Source organism: Chlamydotis macqueenii, chromosome 28 (assembly GCF_036417535.1).
Source record: "Chlamydotis macqueenii isolate bChlMac1 chromosome 28, bChlMac1.mat, whole genome shotgun sequence".
NCBI lineage: Eukaryota > Metazoa > Chordata > Aves > Otidiformes > Otididae > Chlamydotis > Chlamydotis macqueenii.
Genome location: NC_141583.1, coordinates 1348527 through 1374983, shown reverse-complemented (window position 1 = coordinate 1374983; position 26457 = coordinate 1348527). Strand labels below are relative to the sequence as shown.

The window sequence follows — 26457 nt, the reverse complement described above, 5'->3', positions numbered from 1 at the left end:
AGGAGAACCGGCCGCCGGCCCTTGCTCGAGGGTGGCTGTCGCGCAGCGGGGTCCCATGGTCCCCAACTCATCCCCACGCGTCTCCCAGTTCCCGGACACCATTTCCCCGCTGGCATCCCACCCGGCAGCGGGGCCTGGGGATGGCTGGGGGCCGGCGCGGAGGCAATGAGCTTACCGTAAGGCGATTAATGGCGCGGATCGGAGGGCAGAAGCAGACGGCGCGGCGATGGGATTAGGGGCCGCCGGCTCCTCTTGCTCTCTTCCAGCGGCTGCCGGTGACCCACTGATGATGGTGCCGGGCAGGGGACAGCACCCGCAGAGAGGCGGTGGGTGCCCCATCCCTGGAAACATCCCAGGCCAGGTTGGCCGGGGCTCTGAGCACCCTGATCTGGTTGGAGATGTCCCTGCTCCTGGCAGGGGGGTTGGCCCACCCAAACCATTCCATGATTCTGTAACGGGATGCTCCTTCCACAGGGTGCCCCATCCACAGCTCCATCCCAGAGCCGGGGCTCTGGCAGGGCGCCGGTGGGGGAGCACATCCCTGTTTGCTCAGAACTGGAGGGAGAATCCCACCCTGGGGGTCTCTCCTGGGCGGGGGGGGGAGCTTCGCCCTGGGCTGTCGGAGGGGTAGCCTTGTCTTTTGGGGCAAAAACCCCCGCAGCCCATTTGATCCCAGCTCTCCAGAGCAGCCCAGGACTTCAAGAAACCAAACCACAGCAGACTGGGGCAGAAACCAGCGTTGGTTTTTCTTTAATCCGTGCTCGGGACAGTTGGCAGCTCTTGGCGGTGGAAAGCAGCTCGTTCAGTGGGGCGTGTTGGGGTCCAACCAGATGCAAAAGCAGGGTGGGGTTGGCGGCTGTAAGGGGGGTCCTACCCAGCACCCCAGGAGCCGGCAGCGTGGTGGGACGGGGGTCCCTGCCGCCGGACGAGGACGTGCGTGACGGCCACGGCCGCTGCCAGGCTGGGCAGCAGCAGCAGGCAGAGCAGCCCCTTCACGCGGCAGTAGGACCACGAAACATCTGTGGGCAGAGAGAGGCGCTGGGGACGGGCCCACCCTGCCACGTCCCCCCCCGCCAGCACCAGCACCGATAGGCGGCCACGCGTCTCCCACTCCGACATCCCGGGGCGGGGGGGGTGGATTTAAGCCCCAAAACCTCCTTTGGGAGCTGGAGGGGCAGAAGAACCTGCCCCCGCATCCCAAAATGGGGCCGCAGAAACTTCTACCGGCTGTGGGAGACGTTGGTGGCGCTGGGCACGGTGTGGGATGCGTGCCGCCAGCCGCGGCGGGTGGACGGGGGGGACGGGGTGACGGGTGGACGGGGGTGACGGGGACGCGGCTACGCACCAGACACCGACACGCGGACGCACGTGGTGGTAACAAGGCCTGTCGTGTTTCTGAAATCCGTCTGGTAGACGCCGCTGTCGGCCGCGCTCAGCTGGCAGATCCGCAGGGAGAGGGTCTCGTTCTGGAAAACGACTCTTCCAAAAAAGGGACCCCTGTAGAATACGACACCTTTGTTCCTCTCAACCTGCGCGATCGACTGCTGGCGTCCCGCCTCCGTTCTCATTTTCCACTTGACTTCCGTCCACCGCTGCGGGATTCCCTCCGGCACCAGCTCCAGCGCTCCGTCGGTAGAGACGGTTTTTTCCCGGCACTCCGGGGATCCTAAAGCGGAGAGGGGTGAGCGAGGGCCCGCGGCCCCGGGAGATGCTCCGTGGCTCAGGGGGGTCCCACACCCGCACAGCCCCGCTCCGTCCATCCCCGCGGATCTGGGACTCGGAGCCTCCGGCACGGCGAGGCTCCAGCCGCCCCTCGGATGCCCCCAGCACGGCCGAACGCAGCGTGGAAGCCGTTTTCGCTTCCTCCTCTCGCACCCTCTGCCTCAGCTTGCCTTCGGCCGCTGCGGAACAGCTACTCCCCAACGCGTGCCGTGGGCGTTATTGCCTCCCAACGCCAAGGGAATCCCATTTTCCAAAGGAGCTCCCACAAAGTTCTCACTCACCTCTGTCCCCCGTGCCCCCCTAGGGAAGTCAAACCCTCCTGAGCAGAGCCTTTCTTAAAAAAATGGCCAATTTCTCACCGTAATTCCTTCAAAATGGCCCAGTTCAAGCGCCACCGCTGGCGCTGAGCCTTTCTGACCCCCAAAAAGAGCCTTTTGCTTTCGGCTTCAGCGTGCGGGGGTATTTTCTCACCCGACAACCCGAGAAACAGCGCTGATCCCGTGACAAGCTGCTAGCGTGCTAGTTTGCACAAGGAAAAAAAAAAAAAAAAGAAAAACAACCAACCAAAAGCAAAACCCAGGTGACGGCCAAGCGCTGACCCTGGGCGCGCTTCTGAAGGAACTTGGCAGCCCCACCGCGATGCCTGGCGCAGAGACCGGACACAACTCATTGCAGCAGCTCCCGTGGCAGAGGCGGCTGCCGCCCGCCCGCGCTTACCTTGGGCTGGGCAGAGGAAGAAGAGGGAGACGAGGAGGAGAAGGGTGCCGTGCTCCATGGCTGGCCCAGGGAAAGGTGGGAACGGGAGCCAGGGGAGGATGAGCCCCCTCCCCGCGGCCGAGGCTCGGGGGCGTTTGGGCTGGGCGCTGCTCCCCGTCGGGCCAAATCCTGCTGCTGAGGGCCAGCCCCGGGCCTGCGGTCAGGGCGTTGGGCACGTCCGCAGGTCACAAACCGCTGCCGCGCAGCGCCCAGCACAACTTCTCCTCCCGGGGCAAGCTGCAAAAGGAAAGCAAAACCCCCCCCCAAAAAAAACAACCGCTCCCGGGTAATTAAAATCTATTTCCTCCGCGGCTCGCAGCCCGCCGAGCGCTGCGGCCCAGCTCGCTGGGGCGGCCGGTTCCGCGGGGACCCCGGGGCGCACGGGCATCGATTTGGGGGCATGGCGGGGGTGAAAGGGGCGGATGACACAGCCCCGAGGGCTCGGAGGAACCGCGGGCGGGAGAGGAAGCGGCGGCCGGGCCGTGGCGGGCTCTGAGGGGTTTTGCACTGCTCAGTCCGCAGGGAGCTCCCGCGGGCGCCGCTCGGAGATGCCCGGCGGCGGGGGTCCCCGCTGCCCACCCCCCCTGCTGTGCCTGCTTCTGCTGACCGCGGCCGGAGGCCAAGGTGAGGAGGGGGACATGGCGGGGACGGGGGCTCGCGAGGGCGGGAGGAGGGGAGGCCCACCTCGCCAGGGTGGGGAGCTGGGTGCCGAGGCGAGGCAGGCCGTGCTGCCGGCGCCCATGGGTGCTCAGGCCCAGGAGAGCTGCGGGGTCCCCGGCACCCAGCCGGGCTTGCGGTCCTGGGAAGCATGGAGCGGGGCTGGGCTTGGGGGATTTTTTGGCTTTTCCTCAGTTTTCTGTGGCCGGTGCCGCCCGGAGCAGGTAGAGCCAGGAGGGTTCTCGTGCAGCGCCGGTTCCCCTTCATGGGCAGAGTTGCTCGTCCTAAAAAAGTCACTTCCCTGCCAGAACGGAGCCCACACCCCGCGGCCGGCTTCGACCTGTCCCGTGCCCACGAACGCAGCTTTTCGAGGCCGGGTCTCTTGGCGGGGCACGCTCAGCGCCCTTCCTCCGCAATGGCAGTGCTGAGGTGGTGGCTGAGGGTCTTCTTCACAAAATCAGCGACTTTCACACGAGAAATTCCTGGGTTCAGGAATTTCCACTGCGTCCCCACCGCGCCGCCCTCTCCTGCTCTCGGGGGAACCAGGCGAGCATCACCTCCATCTTCCTTCTCTCCCCACCCCAAAAACGCGTCTCCCGGCCCGGTTGGCCACCCCGACGGCGCGGGGCTGGGGGACGCTGGCTGCTCGGGGGTGACCAAGCTGTCATGGGCGTTGTTTGCTGTGGGCTGAGCTGCGAAACCTCCCCGCTGGCGCGGCGAGCCCACGGCGGCTGCAGGGAGCAGGGACATCTCCAACCGGATCAGGTTGCTCCAGCCTGGCCTGGGATGTTTCCAGGGATGGAGCATCACTCCTTGTTTTTTTTGCCCCTGCACACCCACAGCCCTGGCACCTTCCCATCAGGGCAGCTCCAGGGCGAAGGCACCGAGGCACCCTCCCACCCTTCTTGCAGCACTGGGCGCAGCACCCTCCCGCCTCGCAGACTGTTTGGTACCCAGAGGAGTGGGAAGGGCTCCCTTTGCACCCAGCTGCGGGTCCCAGGTGGGAGACATCGCGGGTGGGAACTGATTAACGGTCCCTGCTCTGCAGCTTTGAACATTTGAAGTCGGAGCTGCTTGGGGTCTCCTGGCCGCAGCAGGAGAGAGCGAAGCTGGCCCCCCCCCCGGGCTGAGGCAGCCCTGACCGCACGCAGCCGCGAGGAAGCCGCAGGGCTGTGTGCACGCTCGGCCACGGGTGTTCTTTTGTTTTAGGGGCTTTTTTTAATCTTCACTCTGACAGAGCCCTCGACATCCGGGGCTGCGCTAAAGAGGGGGAGGCAAGCACAGAAACTCAAGAAAAGAAAGGGTTCAGCAGAAAAATTCCTGCTGTTCCCCGGCTGGATGAGTGAGGAGGAGGTGGGGAGTGAAGGATGCGATGGGCAGAGGGTCTGCAGCCATCCCTGCTCCGGACGTCCCGGGATGGGGATGGCGATGGGGATGCAGGCTGAGCTGGGGGGCAGCAGGTCGGGGGCGTCGGTGGGCTCCTCAGCTGCAGAGCATCTCCCGGGGCCGCGGGCCCTCGCTCACCCCTCTCTGCTTTAGGATCCCTGGAATGCCAGGAACAAGCCGTGTCTGCCGGCGGAGCGCTGGAGCTGGTGCCGGAGAGAATCCCGCAGCGGTGGACAAAAGTCAGCTGGAGAATGACAGCGAGTGGAGGGCTCTGGCAGCGGATTGTGACGACTGACAGCAATGAAGTCGAATTCTCCATGGGTCCTTTTTTGGGAAGAGCCGTTCTCCAGAACAAGACCCTCTCCCTGCGGATCAGCCCGATAAGCGCAGCCGACAGCGGGGTCTATGTGGCAGAGTTTCAGGACACGTCAGGAGCTGTCACACGCCTGTGCTTCCACGTGTCGGTGTGGGGTGAGTCGCCGCATCCCTGTCCCCCCATCACCCGGTCCCCCCGTCCCCCTCACCGGCTCTGTCCCCCCAGAGCCCGTCCGCCCACTGCGGCTGGAGGCGCGCGTCCTGCACCGGGAGCCGGGCCGCTGCAACCTCTCGCTGCTCTGCACCGTGCCCGCTGCCGCCAACGTCTCCTACAGCTGGTCCTGCAGCGAGGGTCCTGTGGGGGACGCGGAGCCCCAGCTCCAGCTGCAGCTGTTGATCCGTGAGGACATCGACTCTGTCATCTGCTCCTGCAACGCCAGCAACCCGGCAAGCTGGAGCACGGCCAGCACCGACGCTGCGGCGACCTGCGCGGCCTCGGGTAATTCGCCCTCAGCTCCGTCAAAGCCGGATTTTGGGGGTGCGCAAGCCCTTCATCTCCCTGCCTGGGCAAGCGAAACCGCAGAGGACGTCAAGCTGATGCCAAAATGTGGCCGGCGTTCCCTCCTGGGAGAGAAAACACAGTAGCCAAGCGTGGCTGGCGTAACGGGGCTGCGGTTTCCTGGCTGCGCCGGTTCTCTGCGGGCTGTGATGGAGAAGGTGTTTGGAAACGGCTGGAGGCTCTGCCGTCCGTCGAAGGTTTCCCCTTCTCCTCTCCTTCCTCCCCAGGTCTCTTCAGCTTTGTTCCATGGGGAGCAGTGGCTGTGTCCCTGGGGCTGGCGCTGGCTGTCTCCGTAGCCATCGTCGTCACCTGGCGCAGGCGCAGGAAGCGAGGAGGGGACCGCTCGGGAGGTTTGTCCCCGGGGCTGGCGCAGGACGAGCAGCCGGGGGAGTTTTGGCTGTGTGGCCGTCACCTTCCAGTTTCAAACACTCTCGTGCTCCTCGTGCTCTCCGTGCTGGCCCTGGGGTTGTCCCTCCCGGCGCTGACGCCAGCGCACAGCGTCACCCCCGCTTCGCTGGCCGCGAAGTCTTTGCCTGCCCCTGCTGATTTTTTCCACTGAGGGTGCCGGAGCACTGGCCCAGGGTGCCCAGAGAGGCGGTGATGCCCCATCCCTGGAAACATCCCAGGCCAGGTTGGCCAGGGCTCTGAGCAACCTGATGTGGTTGGAGATGTCCCTGCTGCTGGCAGGGGTTGGACTGGGTGGCCTTTGATGGTCCCTTCCCACCCAAACCCTTCCATGATTCTAGTCAAGTAGAACCTCCCGCTTGCCAAGGGACCTCTTCCTCCCTCCGCTTTGCTTTGCTTGAGGGCTGACCCCCCCCAGCCCAGGGGCTCTAATGCACCCCCCACCTTACGCTTGACTCTTCCAACCCCCCAGGAGACGCCAAGCAGATGCTGACCGTCTACGCAGAGGTGGGCAAAGCCCGGACCCACGGAGACCCTGTGAGTGCTGTGGCTGTCCCGACACATCCCCCACCCCGGAGGGATGGGACCCCTCTTTGGCAATGTCTGCCACCTCAGATCGCGTCGTCTGACCGGCCTGGGGTCGCTTTCTCCCCCAGAACGGGACCGGTGAGGCCGCTGCGGGAGGAAACACCGTCTACGCCGTCATCTGCACCCAAGCGCAGGTAGGGTGGGTCCTGTGCCGGCACGGGGGGCTGGAGCTCCATCCATGGCTCCAGACCCTTCTGCCCCAAATTTTTTTTTTCTTTGCTCATCCCGACCTTTTTTTTTTCCCCTGGCAGAGACCCAGCTGCCCTCAGGAGCCTGAAAGCTGCACCATCTACGCCACGGTTGAGCCCACCAGGAAGGTGAGGTTGTCCCGCCCCGAGCCCGGCCCCTCTGCGGGGGCGCGGGAACCCGCGTCCCCTCCGCTCGTCAACGGGGTGCCGGGGTCACCGTCCCGCTAGCGCGTTGCCTGACGGCGGGTTCTCCCTCTGCTCCGCAGCCTTCCTCTCTCAAGAGGAAGAGGCTGGACCCAGCTTTGACTTCCACTGCCTACGCGGAGGTAATGGGCGTGGGGCCGGCAGGGAGATGAGCCTTGGGTGTCTCCAAAGCTCATCAGATTTTTGGGGTCACAGTGTGTTAAGTCCCCCCCCCATTCTTTGCAGACAACGGGGGGTTCTAGGCGCTCGTATCCCTCACCGCAGACCTTGCCCCCGGTTCCTCCTGGCCACCACCTCTCCTAGTGCCTCAGCAAGACCTTCCCTTCCCTACGGCCATCTTCTCCTGGAACACCCAAAGCCCTCCAGCACCCACCAGGACCCCACCCGGCCAAGCCGGGGGCTCGCTCGGCGTGGAAACCATCAGATGTGGGTTTTGGCGAGGGTGCAAACCCCGGCTGCGCCCCGGAGGCTTTCCTACCGGGGAAGGAGGAAAGATTCCGCCATGGAAACCTGTCTTTGGAGGAGACGGATGTGAAATTGGACGGGGGGGGTGGTGGGGGAAGAGGATACGCGTGATACACACGTGTTTGGTGCCAGCGTGGGACTTTGAGGGATTTTTAGGTCTTGATGGGTTCAATACACCTCGGGAGTTTGTTTTTTAGGTGCGAATATAAGCTGAACCGCACGAGGCAATTGCAGTTCTTGTTTAATTAGCTTAATTGGCACGAGCGGCCCTGGGAGCGGGAGGTGGAGAAAGAGGGGCTCCAGCTTCTGAGATCTTCCCAAAAGGAAGATCAAGAGGCTTTCCTTCGGGATTCAAACGAAAAGCAGCGCTGTGGGCTGCCGCATCCAGCAGCAAGTGGGGGTCCCGCCGACGCCGTGCTCCGTCACGGCGCTGCCGTCTGTGCTCCGAGGTAGCACTTCGCTCCCTGCCAGGGAATTCTGCTTTCCCATCTCCGCCGGTTTTTCTGGCACCGGGATGAGTGATCAGCGGCGCGGGGACAAGGCGGCGGCGACCCGGCCGCAGCACCACGGCGTGGCTGCTGGCGTGCTCGTGCCGACGCCTCCCCGCACCGACACCGGATCTCCTCCCCCGCGGACGGGGAACCGTTCAGGGCTGAGATTAAACTGGGTCAGGGCTCAGCGGGTGCCGCTGTCGCCCTTTGTTCGCAGCTCAAGTCGGCCTCCACGCTCCGGGACGGCGCGTGGGACGAGCCCGGCGGCCGTTTGCCCCCGACATGTTGTCTTTCAGAAAGGAATCCAGGCCATAATTAAAAATCCTTCGTTTTAAGCATCCGTGCTGGTGAGAGGCTGGCGCGCTGGGGCTGTGGCATGGCTTTTAGCATCAGCAAGTCATCTCTCCCGTCTCCTGCCAACCGGTGGTGTCCCCAACACTGGGGCTGCTCTGGAGGCCAGACCCCAGCGAGCACAGAGATTTGAGGGAGTTTGTTTTTTAGGTGCAAATATAAGCTGAACAGCACGAGGCAATTGCAGTGCTTGTTTAATTAGCTTAATTGGCTATTTACAGCCTTGGGCACAGGGAGGGAATGGGAATTGCCTTGGTTGTAGCTCGGGAACCGCTGGAGCAAAGGGGGTCTCATGCGGAGATGCCAAGTTTCAGGTGTGTGTGTTGGGTGGGGGACAGGCTCCGTGGGCATCGGCTCCGGGCGGGATGGTCCCCATGTGCCCCATGGCGAGCTGAGAGCAGAGACGCCGCCACGTCCCTTCCCACCGCAGTCATCCCGCTACTCTCGCGATAGGCAGCAAGCGGAAGAGGAACTGTGGGTGCTGATCTGTTCCCCACCTCATGGGCTTCTCGCCAGCCCTTTCCTGCGGAGGCACCGCAGCTCCGGGTTTGGGGACAGTGGTGGGGGGCTGGAGGCTCAGGCGTTCCCCGGTGAGGAGGATTCTGAGGACAGAATGCAAAGAGAAGATGGCAGTTGTGCTCCTCTTCCTCTTCCTCTTCACCATGCAAGGTATGGCGGCGGGTCTCCCCAGGGTGAGGACGCTGGGTTGGGGGGAGATGGCTTTGGGGATGGTGGGGGACCTTGGGGATGTGTCCCCGCTCTCTCTTTGACTTTTCCCATCCTGGTGCTGTGTCCGAGGCGCGACCCACAGCGCCCTTCCTGTGGGACCCGCCGGTGTCGCCACCACCAAGCCGGGGGCGAGGGGCTGCTTGGGGTGAGCCTGGCGAGGGGGAGAGGAGCTCAAAAATAAAAGTAAAGGGTAAAAAAACGTCACTGGCAGGTCTAAGTGGTCCCGTGATCAGAGGGGAGAGGTGAACATCCCCAGCTCTAAGGTTGACCTCCAAACACGCTTCCAGGGTCAAGAGAGCGGAAAGGCGTTGGGAATGCGGGAGCACATGGATTCTTTGCCTTTTACGCGGGTCTCAGAGGGATTGGAGGGCTTGGGCTGCATCCAGCTGGCTAAGCAGCACCCGTTTTCGCTTTCTTGGCAGCCGGCGCTCAACAGCATCCGCCATCAGAAGTGGTCGGGGCCGTTCATGGGGTGGTGTACCTCAGCCCCAGCCTGGAAAAACAGGCGTCGTACCACCAAATCCACTGGCGGCGGAGGAACTCGTTGATCATCGCCAGCCGCAATAGCAAGGGGAAGGTCCACTACCCCAACACCCCCTACAAGGACCGAGTGGAGCTCTTCCCCAACCACACCCTGAAAATCAGCCGCCTGCAGAAAAACGACAGCAGCACCTACCAGGTGTACCTGGAGGATGGGGTGGGCACAGAGCACATCGAAACCATCAACCTGATGGTGTACGGTGAGCTGGGAGGATGGGAGGGTTGGCTGAGAAATTTGGGGAGGGGCCGGGGCCGGGGAGGCTGTGTGGTGGTTTAGCCGCGCTCGGGACCAGACTACGCAGTTGCTCGTTCACTCTCCCCACCCTCCGAGAGAACAGGGAGAGATAATGTAAGAAAAAAGGCTTGAGGTTTGAGATAAGGACGGGGAGAAAGCCTTGAAGTTACTGTTACGGGCGAAACAGACTCGACTTGGGGAAAACTATTTATTGCTAAAACCACCGCTCCCTCTTCCTGGGCTTAATGGTGTCTGCAGCCGTTCCCCTCACAAAGGCCCATGAGGCTCACACCTCCCCTCTCTGACCTCCCTTCCTCGTTTTTTTTTTTTTTCTTTTTTTCTGTTTTCCCCTTAAATAGTTACCGCAGAGGTGTTATCAGGGAAAGTTCTGCCACCAACTGGCTGGGCCCAGCAGCGGGTCCGCCCTAGGCCCACTGGTCAAAAAGAGGAAACTACTTGTAGAAGCTTCTTGCAGAAGCGGCCGCCGTAGCCCACCCCTCCCCAGACGAACCCAACCCTCTGTGACACCCAGCTGCCTCTTGCAGAGCTGGTCCCGAAGCCTGCCGTGAAGGCCAGGGTGACCAAGGACGAGCTGGCGCGGTGCGAAGCCACCTTGGAGTGCGCAGTGGGGCTGGAAGGGGTGACCTACGAGTGGATCCCCCCCAGCAAGCTCCCGCTGGGGGCAGCGAGTGCCCCTGAGCAGCACGTCTCCTTCAACCCGGGGAGAGAAACCTACGTCTGCAAAGTCAGCAACCCTGTCTCCTCCAACAATGCCTCGCTGACATACACGCCCCCCTGCTCCTGGACAGGTACGGCCCACAGTGCACGGACGAGCTGGCGAAACTCGGGTGGGGTGAGCTGCAAGGTGGCCTTGGTTTTTGGAGGGTCCTGGGAGCAGCGGTGATGACCATGGGGACAATGGGATGGCCATGGGGATGATGGGATGACCGTGACATCAATGGGATGCCCATGGAGATGATGGGATGACCATGAGGTCAGTGGGGTGGCCATGGGGATGATGGGATGGCCATGGGGACGATGGGATGACCATGGGGACAATGGGTCCCTGCAAGACCCGTGGATCAGGAGTGGTGGGTCCCCGTGGGCTGGTGGGTGGCAGGACCCCACTTGGGGGAGGCTTGGGGGGTCTCCTGCAGCCCACAGCCCTCCCCACACCCCAGCTCTGCCTCTGCCCCCAGGTGAGCCCTCCGCTGCCGCATCCCACACCATCAGCGTGCTGGTGGCCCTGGGACACCTCCTCCTGCCCTTGCTCCTCACTCTGGCTTAAGGACGCTCTGCAGCTGCCATCTCTCAGGGTTTCATCACCCTCCGCCACGAGACCAGTGCCTGGATGAGACCCCCCATGCTGGATGGACGCAGAGAGATGGACTTGCTCAGGGGAACCATTGAAACCAGCGCCCGTTACGCCAGCACCCAACTGGTCTCATCCAGGGCCACCAGCCTGGGCTCTGACCGCTCTGCCGCTGCCTTCACTGTGGCTCCGTGCCTCAGTTTCCCTCCTCGCCTTTTCAGTTTTGCTGTAGTCAGAGGTCGTGTTCTCCAGATCTGAGCAAAACAGGGATGAACTCCGTTGCAGCGGCATTTTGAGAGCCTTGGCAGCCCAAACTGCTAAATTCCCAGTTAACTAGTGGGAAATCCTCCTCTCCCGGGCCCCGAGAGCTGCGGGGAGACCCAGCGGGGACACCCCTGGACTTGTGGGGTCCTTGCTGTACGGTACCGACGAGCAGTCCCACAGCGCAGGGCAACCCATGAGGTGTTTGTCCTGGAACCGGTGAGGCTGGCACTGGTGCGACTGGGTGCCGCCAACCTCCAGAAGGTCTGGAGCCAACGGAGCCTCTCGAGGGGACAAAGCTAACGTGTCACCCCCGGCTTTCTCTGCAGGGCGGGTGCGGCCTCTGCCTTCTCTCTGCCTTGGCATTAAACTCATTTGAACCCCAAACCCCACATTTTTAGTGCCTGGTCTGCGTTCTCCTTGGGCTGGCGTTGGCCGCAGCGGGAGGATGATGGAGGGAGCCACGTTCCCCCCTCCACCACCCTTGCAGGGGACAAGAGCCCCTCACAGTTGTCCCCACCGATTAGCACCAGTGTTTTGGCAGAAATCCAAACGTATTTCCTTGGATCTTGGCTCATTCCCAGGTGAAGGTTGGGGGCTCCGTGGTGCCCCATGGGGGATAGCGAGGTTTTCCGCCTTTCCCGGACCAGTTTGTGGTCAACGGTCTTCTCCATCCTGCACCCAAGCGCGGGGCACAAATCCCTGGCAAGGGGAGGGTTGGGAGGGGCCAAGCTGGAAGAGCCCATCCAGAAGCCCCCACTCCGGGTGGGATTTTTGCCGGGGCACCTTGCCGCTCTGCGAAACACCCCAAGGCGATGGCTTTGCGCCTCCGTCATCCGGCCGAGCGCTCCGTTCCGGAGCCGGCTGCCTCCGGTGGGAACAGGCGCCACATTTTGGCCAAGCTGAAGCTCCTTGTGTGCGTGTGGCGAGCGAAGGAGCCACGTCCCCTCATCCTGCTCCCACTCCTCCTTTCTTTTTTACTCTTCCCTTGTTTTTTTTTTAATTTTTTTAAACTTTTTAAAATTTTTTTTTCCCCTCAGCCAGACACTTTCTGAGCGGAGCTGCCTAGCGGGATGCTCGGGGTGGTTTAGTGTGGCTTTCGGCTTTTTTATCGTTAGAAATAATTTCTTGGCAACAAATCTCACGGAGGTGAGGTGGGGTGGGGACGTCCGTTCACCTTTTGTTTCCTCGTGGCACGCAAATTCGGTTCGAAAGAGCAGAGGAATTTCTGCCTCACTGCATCGCCTCTTTTTTTCCTCTGAAAAGCAAAAAAAAGCAACGAAAACTTGAAGAAAGCGTCAGGAAAAAACCCATCTCCCGTGTTCGAGCCGTGCGGGCCGAGACACGGGTGGAGTTGAATAATTAATTCCACTAAAAACACCAAAACAAGATTTTCTCACCCCTCTCCAGCAGTGGAAGCAGCGGGCGGTGTTTTCCCTCGCCGTGCTCCATCCCCACCCCGGGGGGGACGCCCGTGGGAGGGGGGACTGTCCCCGTCCCCAAGGCCCTGCTCCGGGGACGGCGTTGGATGGGAGCCGGATGTCCGGATCGCCTCCCGGAGCGATGAGGCTTATCCTCGGCGAGGTTTTTGAAGACCACCCATCCTCCTCCTCGCTGTAGATCTCTGTGGTTAATCCCAGAATATCTGGGGGGGCTTTCCCGCACGGGTGGGCACCACGGCCCATGCTGGGTGGCTTCCTGCCGCCGGAGCGGCAGCGGCTGCGACGCTGCCAGCGGGCCCCTGCCTCCCTTGCGGTCGCGGGGCTTGGAGGCCCCGTAGAGTCCCAGGAAGCCGTTTACCGTACGTGAAATGATTTTGTTGCTGGTCGTTTCCTCTTCTTTCGGGTCAGGTGAAGATGATGGTGGGATGATGCAAAGTGGGAGTCGACGTTCTTCTTCCTTCTTGCAGGTCTCTCGGGCAAAGGGTTCAGCAGGACTGGCTGGGTGCTTTGAATACTTTCCACTCAAGAAAAGAAGAATCATTCAGCCAAAAACAGGAAACACATGGCCCAGGGCAACGTCTCTGATTTGAGTGCGCTCGTTTGGGCGATAAGCCCGGCAGCAGGTATTGACTCCATCACAGCAGAGGCTCCATGAACCGAGGCATGGGCTGCGGCGTGTGGCTCTGGTTCCTCATCTCCCTCGGCCGCTGTTGGGGTACGTACGCTCTCCTGTCTGTGAAATACTCAGATCGGGGAGGTTTTTTTTAGATATTAAGACCTTTTAGAAATCGCGAGCTGTGTGCTGGGCGGATGGAGTGTAAATATTCATACGGAGGATAAATGGCTGGCAGCTCTGAGCTGGTTGGCTGGTGGATCCCCAAAATCCTCCTGCTAGGCAGGCTGAGGGAGCGGAGGGTGAAGGATGCTGAGCGAACAGAGACGGTGATGGACAAAGCGTAGCTGTGAAAGTGACGCACCCTACCTTGTGCTTTGATGGGGCAGGAGTAGCACTGAGCGAATAATTTAGCGCCAGACATGGATCAGGGCACTGGAGATGGAGGTCCTTGGTGGACTGTCTTCACCTTCATGACACCGAGTGTCTCAGATCAAGAGGTGGAGCTGGGAGATGGGACTCGGGCAATAAAACCTGTGTGAGGTGAGCAGGAAGGGATTGGTGGTGGGGCAGTGCCTGTTTTTGGGATGGGGTCCTGGGGACGATGGTGTCCCCCTTGAGTCGAAATGCCCACCCAGACCAGCTCGTCAGGGCTCCAGGACCACCCGGGCTCCCCGGGGCTGCCGGGTCCTCTCCTCCAGGCCCGCCCGCGGTTACAGGGGAGGACGTTCCAAAACCATCAGGAGCCTGTGCAAAAGCTCTCGGGCGAGTTGAGGTCCTTCAGCAGAGCGAAGGGAGTTGAGTCTCACCCTGACCCTCCTCTTGATGCCAGCCTGCCTCCCGGTGTCCCCCTCCTTGGGGACAGCCCACGAGCCCTCTGCCGCTGCATCTGTGTGATTCCCGGCTGTGAAACGAAGGAGTCGGCCAGAAAACCAGAACCCATGGCCGAGCTGGGGTTTCTCCTCAGCTCCGCCGGCTCGTGCTTACTCGAATACCTGCCTTTAAAATCCCCGCGGGGTTTTCTGCCGAGCCAGCACGCCAAAAGTCCCACCGGCCCAGCACCTAACGTGAGGCCGCTCCGGACGGAGCGCCGTGCCGATGCGGATCGCTCGCCGTCCTCCGGCCCTTCCACCTGGGCTCCAGTGGTGATGGTTTCAGGTCTCTTCACACCCCTCCTCTTGCAGCCTGGCTCCGGCTGCCTCGTCTTCCCCACGAAGGAAATTCTTGCAGAGGGTTTTTCTGACGTGATGTAAAAAAAAGGACTTTTCTGTTTCATAATTAACGAGGAGCCTGACCGCTGCTGAGAAAACACAGCATCTGTCTACGTGTTGGGCTTTACAGTCAACGTATCGGCAAAAAATGTCCGAGGCATCGGGCCACCGGACCCGGGCGTTCTGCGGGATGATGGCAGCGGTGGCTTGGATGCTGGGGAGATGTGGTCAGCAGGCGCAGCTCTGAAATGGCCGTGTTTTGTGCCACGGAGCGGGGGGGGGGAAAAAAGCGATGGCGCTCGCTTGAGATGGTGGCAGGGAGAGTTTGCTCTGTGGGTTTTACTGGGACTGTCCATGCCACGGAAGGGTGGATACTGGGCTTATCTGGGCCTCCTCAGACCTTCCGTTCTGGGGTAGCGCTCGCTCTTTTTCTTTTCCCCCTCTCCCATCTTTTCTTTTCCTCACCCCGATGGAAAGAAGCGGGTAGGAAATATGGGGGTGACGCAGTGGGGTCCCTTCTGCAGTTCCACTGCCCGTGGTGGTGGCGGTGGGCTGTGACACCTCTCCCCACGCTTTTTCCTGCAAAAACAACCTTGTTTGCCGGTGGGTGTGGGCAAATGTGAATCACCGCCTCGCGACGCAAGACAGGAAAGGGGTTGGGGGAGAAAATCTGCCTGCCTCTGCTCTCCAGGAAATTCAGGTGGTTGAGGTGCTTTGGGATGCGTGGGAGATGCGTGCACCTTTCTTCTTTCCATGGCCACCAAGAAATCCACCTGGGACCACCTGGACCAGAAGGACAACTTGGGATTTACAGCTGAGCCCACCTCCAGGCTGCATGTCCCGGAGTTTCTACAAGAAAAGTCCCACCGACGGTTTTCTGGGGCTGAGGCGCTCGAGGAAGGTGGATGCCATGGCGTGCACCCAACTGCAGCCATTGGCCAAGAGCCACCAAGCATCGCTTCCCTCTGGGCTCGCTGGGACTTCTCCAGGCTGGTCCCACGGCTGCCAGCACCCTTCTCCTCCAGGACCAGCATCCCTGCCAGATTTGGAGCGCAGCCCCGCCCCGTGGGGTGATGTTTCCTTGCTCTGGTTGGCTGTCATCGCGCCAACAGGAAGGCCAGAGCCTTAAACCAGGCTCCGGCCATCGCGCTGGGGAAGGCGAGGGCGGCGAGGAGGAGCGGAGGAGGGCAGCTGCTCCTCTCCAGCTCCTGAGCCCAGCCTGTGACTGTCGTTCGTCGGGGTGGAGGATGTGGGGCCGAGGGCTGGGGGTCATTCTTTTGGTTTTGGGGACAGTCCCGCGGGCTGGGCGCGGGGCAGAGCTCGCCCTGAGCCCTGGCCGGACAGCGCGGCTCATCTTCCCGCCGTGCCAGACGTGGTGGGTACCCCGGAGCTTGCGAACGCGGTCAGATAATCTGTTCGATTTTTGACCGGTTTATCTCGTGCGACCCAAGCTGTCCCCAATCTGCGGATTACCAGGGTGGGTCCGACGCCATCACCCGCTACCGCAGCTCCATGGGCATCTGCTGGGATGGGGCGGGGGGGACCCTCGCTCTGAGCCCCCCCGTTGTCCCCCTCAGCCCTTCCCTCCCTTCTCCTCCCAGGCCTGGGCCGCGGGGCGAGGGAGACGGTGCTGGGCACCCTGGGGAAGGCCACCGTATTACGGATCCCCAGCGAACTCCAGAATCTCACCGTGCGCTTCCGGGCGGCCGTCTGGAAGCGGGACACGGAGGACCCGCAGAGCAAACTGGTTCTGCTCAAGTACTTGGATGGCAACTACACCAACTACATGGAGGGACGGACTCGCTTCCACAAGCTGGACTTCTCCCTGGAGATCCTGAACACCAGCCGGCAGGACCGGCAGCTCTACGAGTACATCGTCAGCCAGGGGTCGGAGGAAAAAATCTGGCAGATACAGCTGGAGGTGTACGGTGAGACACGCGGCGTTGGGGTCGGTCCCAATGGTTGAATGTTCCCGGCTTCTCCTGGTACTGGGAGCCGGTCTGGGAGGTGGGCGGTGGTCAAGGAGCGAGGTGGGAGATGCCCACCCTGATGCGGCTCCAGGACCCTCTTGCAGCCCCGTCTGGGTACCCCCAGGAGCGGTTGGGTGCGTACAGGCCATGACCCTCTCCGAAGCCATTTGTAGTGAGACCGGGGCCAGACCTGTTCCTCACCATCTCCCAGGGATTTCACATGGAATCATGGAACGGTTTGGGTTGGAAGGGACCTTACAGATCACCCTGTTCCACCCCCCCGCCCTGGGCAGGGACACCTTCCACTAGAGCAGGTCCAGCCTGGCCTTGGACGCTGCTGGGGATGGGGCATCCACAGCTTCTCCGGGCAAACGCATCCCAGTACCTCACCATTTAGGAGAAACCAGTAGAATTTCCCAGGCAACGTTGGCATCTTTCCCCAGACTCAAACCTTTGCCACCTCCGTCCCTCTCTTTCCAGAGCCGGTGTCCTCCCTCAGCATCCAGACCCTGGGCTGGGCGCTGGCCAACGGCAGCTGCGCCGTCGCCCTCAACTGCACGGCCGAGCGAGGGGACAACGTCTCCTACAGCTGGGGCAGCCGGGACGCCGGCAGCGCGGGGCTCTGCTCCGGCCACCACAGCGTCCTGAACCTCTCCTACCCGCTGCACAACGCCAGCGTGGCCTGCGTCTGCACGGCCAGCAACCCCGTCAGCAGGCAGGTTCTCGCCTTCAACTCCTCCCAGTGCCACTACGAGCGAGGAGGTAAGCCCCCCCAGTTGCCCACTGGGCTCTTTCCAACCTCCCAGTCCAGCTTGGGCTTTGCAGGGGACATTTTCACGCTGCTTTCAGCGGCCTCAACAGAGCCTTTTGCCAGCAAAACGGCCGTAGCATCGCCTCCTTAGGGTTGCCCGTAAACGCTCCCGCGGGGGACCCTCCTTAGGGTCCTTCCCGTAAACGCCGGCCGCGCGGCCGGGGGTCCTGCCGCCGCGCTCGCCGTTCCCCCGCTGCGCGAGGCTCCCTCTACGTGAGTGAGACCCGGTGGTTTGGGGAGGATAAAAACCTCGGCGGCGACTTCCCCTTCGGAGGCTCCGGGGGCAAAAGTCACGCTCTCTGTCAGCGGGCTTTTCTAGCACTCCCTCATGACACAGGGGACTTTCGGCGGGGCGGGGCGGTGGCTGCCCCTTCCCTTGGGGACGCGGAGGTGAAGTCACATCTCCTCGGGGTGCTCTTGGGGTGACCTGTGCCGAGAAAACCTCCCCACGGGACAAACGATGGGGACGCTGAAACGAGACGCTGCGGCCGGGCTTTTGGGGCTCGTTTCTCACCCCCTTGCCCCAAAACCCCCCGCACCGCGGGACACCCCTGCGTGGCGTCACCGTTCGCGGCCCGGCAGCAGGGCCACCTCGGGTGCGTCCCCACAGCTGGAGCCGCAGGGCTCTGTCCCGGGGCCCTGTCCTGATGTCCCTGCGCTTCGAGGGCGTCGTACACTGGGGCTGCCGCCCCGCCAGGCTCCGAAAAGCCACCAGAGAAGCTCTGAGGGCTTTATCTGGCCCCGATCTGGCCCCCGGGAGGTTTTTTGCTTGTGAGAAGTGTTTCCTGCCCCTTGTTTCCTGTTCTAACCATCTCATCGGCTCAAAATTGGGCGACAAGAAGAAAGGTTTCAGCAGGCCCGTTCTGCTCAGCCCTGGGTGACGCTGTGTCCCAGAGGCGGTGGCTGACCCCATCCCCTCTCTGCCCCCTCCCACCCCAGGCAGCGCCGGGCTGAGGACGGAGCATCTCGTGCTGATGGTGGCGGTGCCCGTGGTCACAGCGGTGATAATCGCGGGGGTCGTCGTGACCCGTCGTGGTTCGGCCGTGCCCACCCGTGAGTGCTGTGAGGGAGGGGTGCTGGGGGTGGCCGGTGGCCCACGGGTGGGGTGAGCCAGGGAATGGACCCAGGGGACGGATCCCCGCGGGCCCCTGGTTTTGGGGGTGCCCTGGCCCTCGGGAGGGAGGAAAAGGTGTTTCTCTTGAAGCAGAGAGTAAAAGGCAGGAAGGAAACCAGCGTGGGGGAGGAAAAAAAAAACAGAGAAACGTAGCTGCGTGTAGTTTACCGCATCACGGCCTTCTGAGGTTACGCTGCCTGGTTTCAGGGGGAATTGAGTGATCCCAGCCCAAATTTGAGGGAGGATCACCTCTCCAAGCCAGAAATCCTCTGCCGGCGGCCGGGCGGCTGCAGGGATGGGGATGCCGCCGGGTCCAGCCCGCGGGCACTGTGCTGGGGACGCGCCAGGGTGGTCTCGCCCTTGCTGTGCCTTGGGGTCCCCCTCCATCCCGCTCCACTCGCGCTTTGACAGCTCGCTTATTCCCCCGCAGCTGTCCCGCAGCAGGAGCGCTCGCTCGCCGAGGACGACGCGGTGCGCACCATTTATTCCCACGTGCAGCGGGTTCAGGTGAGCTGCCGCCAGCGACCCCAGCCAACCTCGGCACACGGGGGTGGGGGGGAAATAAATCCGTCAGCGACGGGACTCCAAGCGCCGCAGCCAGCGGGGAGCGCGGGCAGGACCCTGCCGGGGTTTCGCGGGTGGGGGTCTCGGGTGGCAGCAGAACCCAAAGCACCCCGGTCGCTGCTGGGTGTCTCCTCGCTGGTGTGTGGCACCGTCCGAAATGGGCTTTGGCCACTGGGTGCCCATGCAGCCCCAGGGCTGGCGAGGGAGTGGGGGAGTTGTGGGTGGGGAGGGGGCTCGGGGGTCGCCCATCCCTGCTGTTCCAGGATGCCCTGGCCATCAATAATTTGGGAATTACCGGGAATAAAGTTGGGTGCTCCATCTCCCTCAGCATCCCCTGGCTTTGGGGACAGGCTGTACGGTTCGCCCCCCGCCCTGCATCCTGCTCCGCGCAATCTGGGGAGGAGATGGTGGGTCCATGGGTGGGGGTGGGGGAAGGAAAGGGCTCCATGGCCACGCTGCTCATCCTTGGCCCCCCCTGCAGAAGCAGAAGAGACCCCCCGCCGCCGAGCACCCCTCCTGCACCACCATCTACGTCGCAGCCACCGGTTTGCCCCCGGACACGGCCTCGGCCCCCGGCACAGCCCTACGCCCACCACGGACCCCCCCGACGAAGCCGCCCACCCTGCAGGTAAGGGGGGCTGCCCCCTCGCTCCCCGTCCCGGCTGGGCATCGCTGGGGGGTGACCCACGGCCCCCTCCCCGGCTCGGGCGCCTCGCCGACCCCTTTGCCTCCCCACTCTTCGCCACAGAGCCCCGGGGAGAAGCCCACCACGGTTTACGCCAGCGTGATGATGCCCACGGCCTGAGAATCTCCAGCCCAGCCTCCTCCTCCTCCTCCGGGCACCGGCGTCCACGTTCCCGGCTGCAGGAAACCCCGCCCATCCCTGGGGATTTGGGAAAAAAACCCTCCGGCACGCGCTAACCCGCGGCGCGGCTGAGTCGGGGCTTCAAGGACGGCCGCGGAGGTGAGGGACGGTGGAGAAAAAGCAAAACCAGGCGAGAAATCTCCCCGGGGCTGCGGCGAAGGGCGGCCGGCAAGAGGCCGAAGCAGAGGGAGAGGGGCCGTGGGTACCACCCCCGCAGCCGGGCGCGAGCGGGTTGACGCCTCGGAGGGGAGCGGGCGGCACCGCGGTGCGGCCGCGGGAAGCGTGGCCGGAGGAATTTTGCACCCCAACCCCATCCTGTGGCCCCGACTTCACCAGAGGGAGCCCCCGGCTCGAGGCAGCCGGTGATGCAGCGAGGGAAAAACAGAAGTGATTTTTTTATTTTTAATTTTTTTTTTTCACTTCTGCTCCATGATTGTTTACAAAACGCCCGGATTTTGGCCCAAGGGGTGAAGAAAATGTGCAATCCCCTCAGAGCCGGTGCCCAACGCCCGGCACCGTGGCATCAGCCGCCCATGCCGACGGAGCAGCCGTGTCCCACCGCACTTTTCCTTCCCCGAACTTTTCCAGTGATGCCTGCGGGAACAGGCGAGGACCTTCCAGTCGGACGATGTAAAGCTGAGGTTTTGGCTGAGAGGGGGAGGCAGCCCCTGCTCCCCGATTCCCAGCAGAAATTCCCAGTGTGGGGGATGCTGGAGGTGGCCTGGATGAGGGATCAGTGTGGAAAATCTTTCCAAGCCCTCCCCGCTCCCAGCTGGTTTGTGATCCCGACGTAAATGGGCTCGTACAGCCAGTCTGATCCCCTGTGCCGCTGCTAAGGGAAAGGAAAATAAATTGATGGCGAAGCCTTTGGGAAAGGTCTGGAGGAGTGTGTCGGGGGCGGGGTCCGGCTTTGGGGGTGACGCGGGAAGAGAAATGGGCGATGTCACACCTCCTCAGCTTCCTCTTTTCGTTACTGCGGAAAATCAGCTGAGCTGCTTCCTTGGAAAAGTCTGGCCACGAAGTGACTGGCTCCTCCGGGAGCACGGGAAGGGTGAGGGGACTTTTGTCCTCGTGCCTCTAAAACGCTGGAAAAAGCCTCAAAATCCGTGCCTGCCGCCAAGCTGGTGCTCCCCGCGTTGGTCCTTGCGGAACGCGGGGCACCCGGCGATGTGCCGCCCCTGCACGCGTCCCGGCATCACGGCCGCGGCTCGGAGGGGATGTTGGGTGCTCGCTGCGAGGAGGAGTTCAAGGAGCAGCGATGCCGTCCCCGTGCCGGTGTTCCGGCATTTGGGCAGTGCTGGGAGGGTCCAGCAGCCCCCGTCCCCTCGCTGGGGCAGGGTTATTTTAAAGCCCGACGTGCCCAGCCCGTCCCGCACGCTTCCCCCACCTGATTTTTCGGTATGACGCCGGCGCCACGCTGCTCCCCAGAATAATCTGAATTAGGGAAGCGGCTCTTTCCCTGCAGTCGCTGCTCAGCTGTCCCGTCTGGAGTTTGGGGGGACTGAGACTTCAGACCTTGTAGGAAGGATGCCCCAGTGCCTTCGTTCCAGCGGCACCAGCGTGCTCCTGGGCGCTGCAGCGGTGGTCCCGACGACGGCTGGTGCCAGTAGAGTAGCTGGGACGCTTGGCACCCGCAGCGACTGTGATGCTTTTTCTCATTTTTGCTTGGCGATGGGATTTTTGTGCTATATATATTTTTTTTGTGCCATATTTAGTTCTATATTTTTTGTGCGCTATGTATAGAATTTCCTACTCCTCGTACTCCAGGCTTCTGAATTCCACCAGTTGAGGAGCCACGCCCTCAACTCCTCCCATTCACCGCATTCTCCTCCCAGTGGGAGGGACGAACTCTGACACTTGAGAGCTTGGGTTTTCCTTAGTCTCTCACGGCCAGCTGTAGCGGATGCTAGTCCTCTTCTCTGCGCACAGCGGGTCAATGGATGGGTGTCGGTGGCTGCTCTTCACCTTCCTCCTCCTCCTCCTCCTTCTCCTCCACCAAGCAAGTAAGTGGGAGATGCTCGCTTTCCCGCGGCGGTGGAAGGGACTCGGCAGGGTTTTGGGGACTCTGGGGCGAGGGGGGATGGGGCTGATGTGTGACATATGGATACTGGGCAACCTGTGGGTTGACAGGTGCTGGCACGACTCTCGCTCTCGCATGGTGCCGGTCTCCAAATGAGTGAATGCATCAGGTCTTGGCTCCGTTCAGCTGCTGCCAGACGTGTGCTGGCCGCTGAGTTTGCTGCTCTGTGTTCAGCGTCTGCTACTCTGTGTTACCTCCGTCTTTCCATGCTCAGGCGCTTTCGTTGTGGGCTGTTTGAAACCTGAGACGCTTTCTGGCTTTTTTTTTTCCGCAACTGTCCCTGCAGATACTTCGCTGCCGGAGCGCTCCAGCTGCCCGGTCTGCTCTCTCAGGCTTCCTCCTCCAAGTTTATCTCCCCAAGGCAGCCTTTCCTTCCCTGCAGCCGGAGATGCCCGCTCCATGTGGCCCAGAGGCATCCCCGCGGGGTCAGGCAGGGGGGACCCGAAACGCAGCGCGCCCGGGGCGAGGTGACAACCCCGTGGTCCGGCTGAGGCTTTTGGGGAACTGGGGAGAAAACCTCCATCCCCAGCCCAGGCTGGGCAGCACTGATTTTTTTACAATGGGAAGTAGATAAAAGAAGAGGGAAATGTCTTCTTCCCCCTCAGAAGAGGGAAGAAGCAGCTGCAGATTCGGCGGTTTCTCGCCCGCTCGTGTAGGTGAGCGTGGGCTTTCGGGCTGGTGACGGAGAGGAACCTGCCTGATCTTTCTGAGCCGTGGCAAACTCCTCCTTGAGCTTTCACTTTGCACCTCAGGGCTCTGGAAAGCAGCGTGGGCGTCCCGCAGCTTCCCGAGCCCTTGGGGCGATGTGAAAGCACGAGTTTGCCCTGTGGCATCCCAGCCCAGAGCCTCGGGGCGGGTTTATTTAAAATAAAAAGTCATCTCCTCACTCCTGCCATCAGCCCACGGTGGAACGGCTCCTCAGGGCTCTCCGTGAGCTGAGCGCATGCTCGTCCCCAGGATCACCATAGGATGAGGGGTGACAGTTTTAGACGAAAAGGGGAGGTTCAGACCTCCCACCCCCTCCGCCAGCCAGCCCCCCGCGCTCGCTGAGCACCCTCTCCCCGGCCGTTCTGCCTTCAGCTCACCTTCTTTCCCCAGCATGCGCCGGCGCCGGCACGGAGGTGACCAGCGCCGTGGGCAGGTCCGTCACCTTCCAGCTCCCCGAACGGGACGGAGAAGCCGCAGCCTGGAGCTTTCACGGCGATGTCATAGTGACGGTGAAGTTCGGCGACCCTCCTGAAGCCATTTTTCTGGACGAGCGCTACAAACCGCGCTGGGCGTTCCCCGAGAGCGGCAGGGCGCTCACCATCTCCCAGCTGACGGCGGGCGACGCCGGTACCTACACCGCGACCGTCAAGGGGGTCAAGACCACCCTCACCCTACGCCTGTACCGTAAGTGCCTTCTCGTATCGGCGCGGGGGTTTTTTAGGCTCGGTGCTAAATTGGGGGTCAGGGATGTTTCCTGACAGCCCCCGCTTCCCGCAGAGGAGGTGCCCGTGCCGACGGTGACCTGCGCGGCGCAGAACTGCTCGGCCGACGGCTGCCGCTACACCCTGCGCTGCGCCGCCTCGGGCTCCGGCTCCGGTAACGTCTCCTACCGCTGGAGCATGGGGGAATGGAGAAGGAGTGAGGGGCCCATGGTGCTGGTGGAGGAGATGCCCTCGGACGAGGAGCCGCTCACGTGCACGGCGCAAAACCCTGTCAGCAGCCGCAACGTCACTGTCGTCTCGCCCGCCGCCCTCTGCGCAGGTAACGGCCGAGGGTCCCTGAGGGGGTGTCGGAGCGGGGACGCGCGCGTTTCCCCGGTTGTGATACCGGGAGGAGGCAGATGCGTTTTGGGCTGGTGTTACCGGACCTTCTCCTCTTTCCAGGCACCCACTCCAGCAGGAAGGCTGGAATCGTGGCCGCCGTGGTGGCCGGAGCCGGAGCGCTGTTCGCAGCGGTTCTCCTCCTGATCTACTGCGTATCCAAAGGTGAGCCGCCTTCCGTCGGGCAGCCGTCCCCGCGGACCCGGCGAGCAGGAGACGGCACCCGAGAGGGGCGGACACAAAGCGGTGCCGGCGCCCGGGCAGCCGGAGCTGAGGATGCCGCCCAGGCTTCGCTTTGGTCGCCGCCGCTGACGGGAGCCCCGTGTCGCTTCTCCCCCAGGCTGCAGGACCTTCTGTGTGCCGGCGGCCCGGGCTACCGACGCAGGTAGGCTCTCCCAAGTGTTTCCCTCCTTCCTCCTTTTTCCCGCTGGGAATATCCCGGTCGCGTTTAAGATGAGGAGGGAAATCATCCGCCGCCGTGGTTTGACACCGGAGCCTCCCCCGGCTCGCGGGACCCCGCGCCCCCCAATCCTTGCGCGCTTGGGGGCGAGTGGAAGGGGAAGATCCCAAGCCGTGCTCTCCCCCAGTCCCTTGCTGGAAAACCCCGCGCCAGCCCACCGAGAAGGAGCTGGGAGCGCAGCCGTGAGCTCACCGAAACGAGAGGGGTTTTGGGGAGAAGATGAGAGACGCCTGGGAGGGCAGAGACACGCGACGAGGGGCCATGCGCCCCGCAGCCACAAACAACCCCCCCGCGGCACCACGCGCCGCTCCGGCTGCTGGATTCCCCCGGCTCTGGGGAAAAGCGATGCCAAGGGGCTGAAGCACATCCTCGGCATCTCCTCGGCCGCTCCGCTCAGGGTGCCGGGAAATCCGGCGGGACAAGGCACGGCCGGACCGGTTCCCACCTCCGCTCCCTGATATTCAGGGCCGTTTCGTGAAGGGCCGCACCGTGCCCGTCGCTGCTACAACTGAGCCAAAGCCCAGCAGGAATCTCGCTGATTTGTATTTATTTATTATTTTTTTTTAACGTGCTGCTTCTGTTGTTGCTGTAAGCTGAAATAAAGCTGACCCAAAGAGGGACGCTCCTGCGTGGTGTTTCGCGTCTGTGGGCGCCCGAGCGGGACGTGGAGGCGCACCCCGCACCAGGGCCATGGGGCAATGATTTGGGTCCAGCTCTTCCGTTGGGAACGCTGGGAAAAACCTCTCCCCTGCCCGGGCTGAAGCCTGCGACGCTTCAGATGAGAGGCGCTGAAATTTCGACCCAAAAATGGGATTAGGAGGGATTTAAATCCTCTCTCCATCGCTCGATGAGCCAAAACACGCCGACAGCAACGCTGCAATGGCGGCGACGCGTGAAGGGGAGACAAACGCACGTCCTCCTCCGAAAGCAGGTGGAGAACTTGTGTTTAAATTTAAAAAAAAAGCTGATTTTCACCAGCAAGTGCCTTCGGCCGCGCTGGCCTTTGAGCTGGAAGCCAGCGCCCCGCTCCCACGGCAGCCGGCGCAGGCGGGACGCCGGGCTGCGAAGCAATGCTCGCCTCGCCCCAAACCCGCGGCAGCCCTCTTCCTCGCTGACCCTCGGCTTTTTTTTTTTTTTTTTTTTTGTGTCTCCCCGCAGAGGCGGAAGCGGAGGGCATGACGGTGTACGCCAAGGTGGGCCCTTCCCAGCAGGTGAGTCCGCGCCGGCTCACCCCCCTCCTCCGGATACACAGCTGGAGCGGGTTGTGGGGACGGGCTGGGGGCCACGTGGGGGGGCCGGGGGGGAGGACGGCGGCTGGACACCCCCCGGGTTTGTGTTAGATCCTCCTGGGAAGTTGAAAAGGGGACATGGCAGCGCCGGGGGCTTGCCCAAGAGCAGCCAGCGCGGCCACCTGCATACTTCCCGCTGCGTCGCCGGCCCCGACCCCACCAAACTCGGCTGCTTTGGCTCCCCCGGGCTTTGGGATCCCCTCGCCAGCTCTGAGCCCTGGAAACACTTTTCCAAACCTTTTCCCCAGGTGTCCCTGTGGAGTTTCCCCAGTGCGCAGCACCATGACTCAAAGACGCCCCCGATCCCCGACGTGGAGACCTCCGCCACCGTCTACGCCACTGTCCAGGCTGTGGCTCAGGTGGGTGGGTGCCTGCGGCCGTCCCCCCCCGAGCAAGGAGATGGGGAGGACCCCGGGGTGAGAGACGTAACCCCTGGAGCAAGGGGCACAGGTCTCCACCGGCCTTTCTTGGGATCCAGAGCTCCCAGCCCAGCCCGTGGGTCTTCCCGTTCTCGGCAGCGGAGGGGTGGGCTCCCGGCAGCCCCAGTAAAGCGTCTGTCCCTTTGCGTCGCAGACGGACGATGAGAAGATGGGCAACGGCGCGCCGGGGTACGGGGAGCGGGATGAGACCAACCTCTACTCGTCCGTCAGCTAGCCAGGCCCCGCGGCGCGGCGTGACCCTGGCACGGCGCCCGCGAGCCCGCTCCCAGCGCGACGCTCCTCTGCGCCTGGGCATCCCATCTTCGCCGCCGGCAGCAGTCCCCAGCCGTCGATGGGAGGACGTAAGCGCCACGTAGGTGGCACAGGAGCTCTGCCCGTGTTTTGGCATCCACGTGGGGTTTGGGGGTCTTTCTTCTGCCCTCTCCCAGCAAACCAAGGAACATGGAGCAAAAACGCGGCGGCAAACCCAGCCCTCCCACCCCGCGGACGCGCGGCGCAGAGCCTCGGGACAACACAGTGGGAAAACTTGAGGAGTTCCTTAAAACTGTAATTTTTTTTTTCTTTTTGCTGTCCTTTTAAACTCGGCAAGTACTTTCAACCGTTTCGTTTGGTTGCTAAAGGAAGGC

General features: G+C 62.6%; 5 protein-coding genes across 6 annotated transcripts; 4 read left to right on the top strand and 1 right to left on the bottom strand.

Annotated features, from left to right (window-relative positions):
* Positions 1-722: 722 nt before the first annotated feature.
* On the bottom strand, positions 723-2645 carry LOC147597239 (uncharacterized). 2 transcript variants are annotated; one of them, XM_086768400.1, is made up of 3 exons: positions 2440-2645; positions 1346-1666; positions 723-1019 (listed from the first exon to the last, which is right to left on the bottom strand). In XM_086768400.1, exons 1-3 carry the CDS (start codon positions 2495-2497, stop codon positions 871-873), a joined length of 528 nt encoding a protein of 175 aa, XP_086624526.1. In that variant the 5' UTR covers positions 2498-2645; the 3' UTR covers positions 723-870. The 2 variants fall into 2 exon arrangements, with proteins under 2 accessions (XP_086624526.1, XP_086624525.1); XM_086768399.1 differs by having other exon boundaries at positions 1346-2523.
* Positions 2646-2983: 338 nt separating this feature from the next.
* Positions 2984-7373, top strand: LOC147597238 (natural killer cell receptor 2B4-like). Its single transcript, XM_086768377.1, has 9 exons — positions 2984-3102; positions 4675-4992; positions 5063-5335; positions 5623-5740; positions 6265-6337; positions 6457-6527; positions 6642-6705; positions 6843-6902; positions 7006-7373. The coding sequence occupies exons 1-9, from the start codon at positions 3027-3029 to the stop codon at positions 7081-7083; spliced, it is 1131 nt and encodes a 376-aa protein (XP_086624503.1). The 5' UTR covers positions 2984-3026; the 3' UTR covers positions 7084-7373.
* Positions 7374-8579: 1206 nt separating this feature from the next.
* LOC147597237 (CD48 antigen-like) lies at positions 8580-11556 on the top strand. The gene is made up of 4 exons (XM_086768317.1): positions 8580-8756; positions 9239-9556; positions 10137-10400; positions 10791-11556. The coding sequence occupies exons 1-4, from the start codon at positions 8588-8590 to the stop codon at positions 10877-10879; spliced, it is 840 nt and encodes a 279-aa protein (XP_086624443.1). The 5' UTR covers positions 8580-8587; the 3' UTR covers positions 10880-11556.
* A 1509-nt stretch (positions 11557-13065) lies between these two features.
* LOC147597236 (signaling lymphocytic activation molecule-like) lies at positions 13066-20622 on the top strand. Its single transcript, XM_086768318.1, has 7 exons — positions 13066-13321; positions 16032-16358; positions 16881-17162; positions 18151-18264; positions 18756-18832; positions 19371-19517; positions 19638-20622. Exons 1-7 carry the CDS (start codon positions 13258-13260, stop codon positions 19692-19694), a joined length of 1068 nt encoding a protein of 355 aa, XP_086624444.1. The 5' UTR covers positions 13066-13257; the 3' UTR covers positions 19695-20622.
* A 1068-nt stretch (positions 20623-21690) lies between these two features.
* Positions 21691-26390, top strand: LOC147597235 (SLAM family member 7-like). The gene is made up of 8 exons (XM_086768108.1): positions 21691-21757; positions 22933-23226; positions 23320-23583; positions 23706-23807; positions 23983-24027; positions 25261-25313; positions 25640-25750; positions 25965-26390. Exons 1-8 carry the CDS (start codon positions 21691-21693, stop codon positions 26043-26045), a joined length of 1017 nt encoding a protein of 338 aa, XP_086624234.1. The 3' UTR covers positions 26046-26390.
* Positions 26391-26457: the final 67 nt, after the last annotated feature.

What these genes read in the sequence shown, in the direction of transcription:
- LOC147597239 (XM_086768399.1), bottom strand. Translation starts at nt 1,760, where the DNA reads ATGGACGGAGCGGGGCTGTGCGGGTGTGGGACCCCCCTGAGCCACGGA. An exon ending in CGTCCGCGTGTCGGTGTCTG is followed by an intron (nt 1,020 to 1,345) that starts GTGCGTAGCCGC and finishes CTCTGCCCACAG; the next exon opens with ATGTTTCGTGGTCCTACTGC.
- LOC147597238 (XM_086768377.1), top strand. Translation starts at nt 3,027, where the DNA reads ATGCCCGGCGGCGGGGGTCCCCGCTGCCCACCCCCCCTGCTGTGCCTG. An exon ending in GACCGCGGCCGGAGGCCAAG is followed by an intron (nt 3,103 to 4,674) that starts GTGAGGAGGGGG and finishes TCTCTGCTTTAG; the next exon opens with GATCCCTGGAATGCCAGGAA. An exon ending in CTTCCACTGCCTACGCGGAG is followed by an intron (nt 6,903 to 7,005) that starts GTAATGGGCGTG and finishes CATTCTTTGCAG; the next exon opens with ACAACGGGGGGTTCTAGGCG.
- LOC147597237 (XM_086768317.1), top strand. Translation starts at nt 8,588, where the DNA reads ATGGGCTTCTCGCCAGCCCTTTCCTGCGGAGGCACCGCAGCTCCGGGT. An exon ending in CTTCCTCTTCACCATGCAAG is followed by an intron (nt 8,757 to 9,238) that starts GTATGGCGGCGG and finishes CTTTCTTGGCAG; the next exon opens with CCGGCGCTCAACAGCATCCG. An exon ending in GCCCCCCTGCTCCTGGACAG is followed by an intron (nt 10,401 to 10,790) that starts GTACGGCCCACA and finishes CTCTGCCCCCAG; the next exon opens with GTGAGCCCTCCGCTGCCGCA.
- LOC147597236 (XM_086768318.1), top strand. Translation starts at nt 13,258, where the DNA reads ATGAACCGAGGCATGGGCTGCGGCGTGTGGCTCTGGTTCCTCATCTCC. An exon ending in GATACAGCTGGAGGTGTACG is followed by an intron (nt 16,359 to 16,880) that starts GTGAGACACGCG and finishes CTCTCTTTCCAG; the next exon opens with AGCCGGTGTCCTCCCTCAGC. An exon ending in CGAAGCCGCCCACCCTGCAG is followed by an intron (nt 19,518 to 19,637) that starts GTAAGGGGGGCT and finishes TCTTCGCCACAG; the next exon opens with AGCCCCGGGGAGAAGCCCAC.
- LOC147597235 (XM_086768108.1), top strand. Translation starts at nt 21,691, where the DNA reads ATGGATGGGTGTCGGTGGCTGCTCTTCACCTTCCTCCTCCTCCTCCTC. An exon ending in GCCCGCCGCCCTCTGCGCAG is followed by an intron (nt 23,584 to 23,705) that starts GTAACGGCCGAG and finishes TCCTCTTTCCAG; the next exon opens with GCACCCACTCCAGCAGGAAG. An exon ending in AGGTGGGCCCTTCCCAGCAG is followed by an intron (nt 25,314 to 25,639) that starts GTGAGTCCGCGC and finishes CCTTTTCCCCAG; the next exon opens with GTGTCCCTGTGGAGTTTCCC.